The 2,187-nt window shown below is 37.0% G+C and overlaps 1 protein-coding gene across 1 annotated transcript in view; it reads right to left on the reverse strand.

The window, feature by feature from the left end:
- LOC107096381 (calcium-dependent secretion activator 1-like) overlaps positions 1-2,187 on the reverse strand; it is a gene marked incomplete at its 5' end in the record, with an annotated part of 113,289 nt that overhangs the window by 56,027 nt on the left and 55,075 nt on the right. The window contains one exon of the mRNA XM_015393001.1: positions 1,343-1,490. Coding sequence (XP_015248487.1) covers positions 1,343-1,490 — 148 coding nt within the window. The remainder of the gene's footprint in view (positions 1-1,342; positions 1,491-2,187) is intronic.

Genomic DNA, 2,187 nt, shown 5'->3' on the forward strand with positions numbered 1-2,187 from the left:
ACTGGGTAAGCAAATCGATTTGCTTACCCAGTTGTCCAGGTATGATATTAATATTATTAATAAGAATTTTGTCGTTATACTTATTGCGTGGCCACGAAATACTACTTCGTGGCCACAATAAAAATTTTTTTTTGACCATGTCATTAAAGGGGCTCTGTATAAAACAACTGTCCGGGGAGAAATCAAAAATACCTCCCGGAACTTCTGGGAGACTTGGGATGTCTTTTACTTCTGTTACCCCCAGCCCCCCTCCTCCGACTGAGGACGGGCGGCTCATGGCCGACACATCATAACCCCCCCCCCTTGAGCAGTGAACCAGTGGGCTGTTCAGTATGTCAATTTCAGGGCATACCAAAATTACAGGCTACAACCAAATAAGGCACCATCCACGAGTTTACGTCAACTCGGTGCTTCGTTTGAATTCGCCTGTTTTATGGTGGAAGTTTAAAATTGTGAGAGTTGATTTCATCTACTGAACTATCGTTATTCATCTATGACAATGGAAACTCTGTGTCGTATTTTATGACCCCTTTAAAAAAGGACACAATAATCGAGAAAAGTTTTCATTTACATACGCAATCATTGGATATATAAACTGTGGGTGAGTTCGCGCCAATGACAGGAAAAATACAAATAGGGAGAAATCAAAGGATAACAAATGCATTCCATGAAATGAATGGAGAAAGTGAATTACGTAACCTGTTGTTACTTATAAATCACGATAAAAAAACAGTAAAGGACTTAAAATATTTCCGCAAAAAGAATATCCTCTCGTGGAAAGTGGCAGAAATACTGTAAGATGGTTTCTTTCTTCTCACAAAACAGTGAATGATTTAGCAATAATAAATTCATTGTCAGTAATTAGTATCAGTCTGGAAATTGTGCAAAACATGAGATCTCTCACTTTCATCCCATGTATATTCAATACCATCTACACATATGGTAATGAAATCCAAACAATTCAAGTGAAGGATGACAGACAGTGAAAACTGATGACTAATTATGCATTTGAGAATTAATGGGGGCCCGGGTGTAGGAAGGATCGCGTGACTTGGGAATTTAATTTGGATGTTAGTCACACTTACCCATTGTCTAACAAACTCCAAAAGGTTGATAGGGATGAAACAAAGAAAATAAGGTGGCAAAAGAAAATGATGAAAATGATGTAGTTTGAATTTACAAATAAAGCTTAAAAGGAAAGCATGTCATACACAACAGAGCAAAAAGAAATGTACACCCTTGCTTTCATATACGCTGCGGCCACATCAGCATCAGTTCTTTAGATTCAGCCACATATTATGTGTAAAGTGTACCAAAAAGAAAGAGGAAAGTTTCCCTTTACCTCTTGACTTAGGTCCACAACGCACAGTTTGGCTGACTGAGACTTGGCATCCACCATGACATTAAACATGGTGCAGATCGACTGGGGGACTCGGAAATCTGTGGTTCGACTGCTTCTCTGCAGCTTGGCCTCAAATGCTGCCCGTGTCCTTAAGAGAACAGAAGAATTGAAAAATGTCAAAGCCATCAAAAAAGATTACAACTATGTGGGGTTTTTGGGGTGGGTGGTTGGCGGGTGGGGGGATGGGTTTGTGAGGTGGGGTTCTGGGGGGGGTGCAGTAATTCTTACGGTAACTCATGAGACATTACAGTTGCATAGTCACTTTACATGCCTATACAAAAACTACCAGAACCTTTTGATCCTGATAAAATGAGGTCATATAGAGCAGGTGTCCTTACTGTTTTGATAGCCGTTTTTTAACTCTCAAAGAGCATGTAAAGTATAGATAAATTGTATGTTTTTGCGTTTTTTACACATAAGAAGTATGTAAAAATGTACAGCTAGGTCCACTGAAACCATTTTTTTTGTTGCAACAATTTAAACGAAAAATATGATGAATGTTATATTCATATTCATATTTTTATTTAAGGTGGAATCAGTGGAAGCTTCGTGCATGTGTGACTCATGTTTGTTGGGGAAACTACGGTGGCTGAGAAGTGCAAAACACATTTACAATTCAAAAACACATTAACAAATAAAAAAACAAAATAACATTTGAAGAAACAAAATTATATTTTATGAAACAAATGTATTTTTGAAAAAAAAAGTTTAAATTTTTAAAAAAGAAATGTAGATTTTAGCAAACAAATTTACATTTTAGGAAACAAATTCACATTTTAAATAAG

Source organism: Cyprinodon variegatus, unplaced genomic scaffold (assembly GCF_000732505.1).
Source record: "Cyprinodon variegatus isolate N-32 unplaced genomic scaffold, C_variegatus-1.0 Scaffold619, whole genome shotgun sequence".
Lineage (NCBI taxonomy): Eukaryota > Metazoa > Chordata > Actinopteri > Cyprinodontiformes > Cyprinodontidae > Cyprinodon > Cyprinodon variegatus.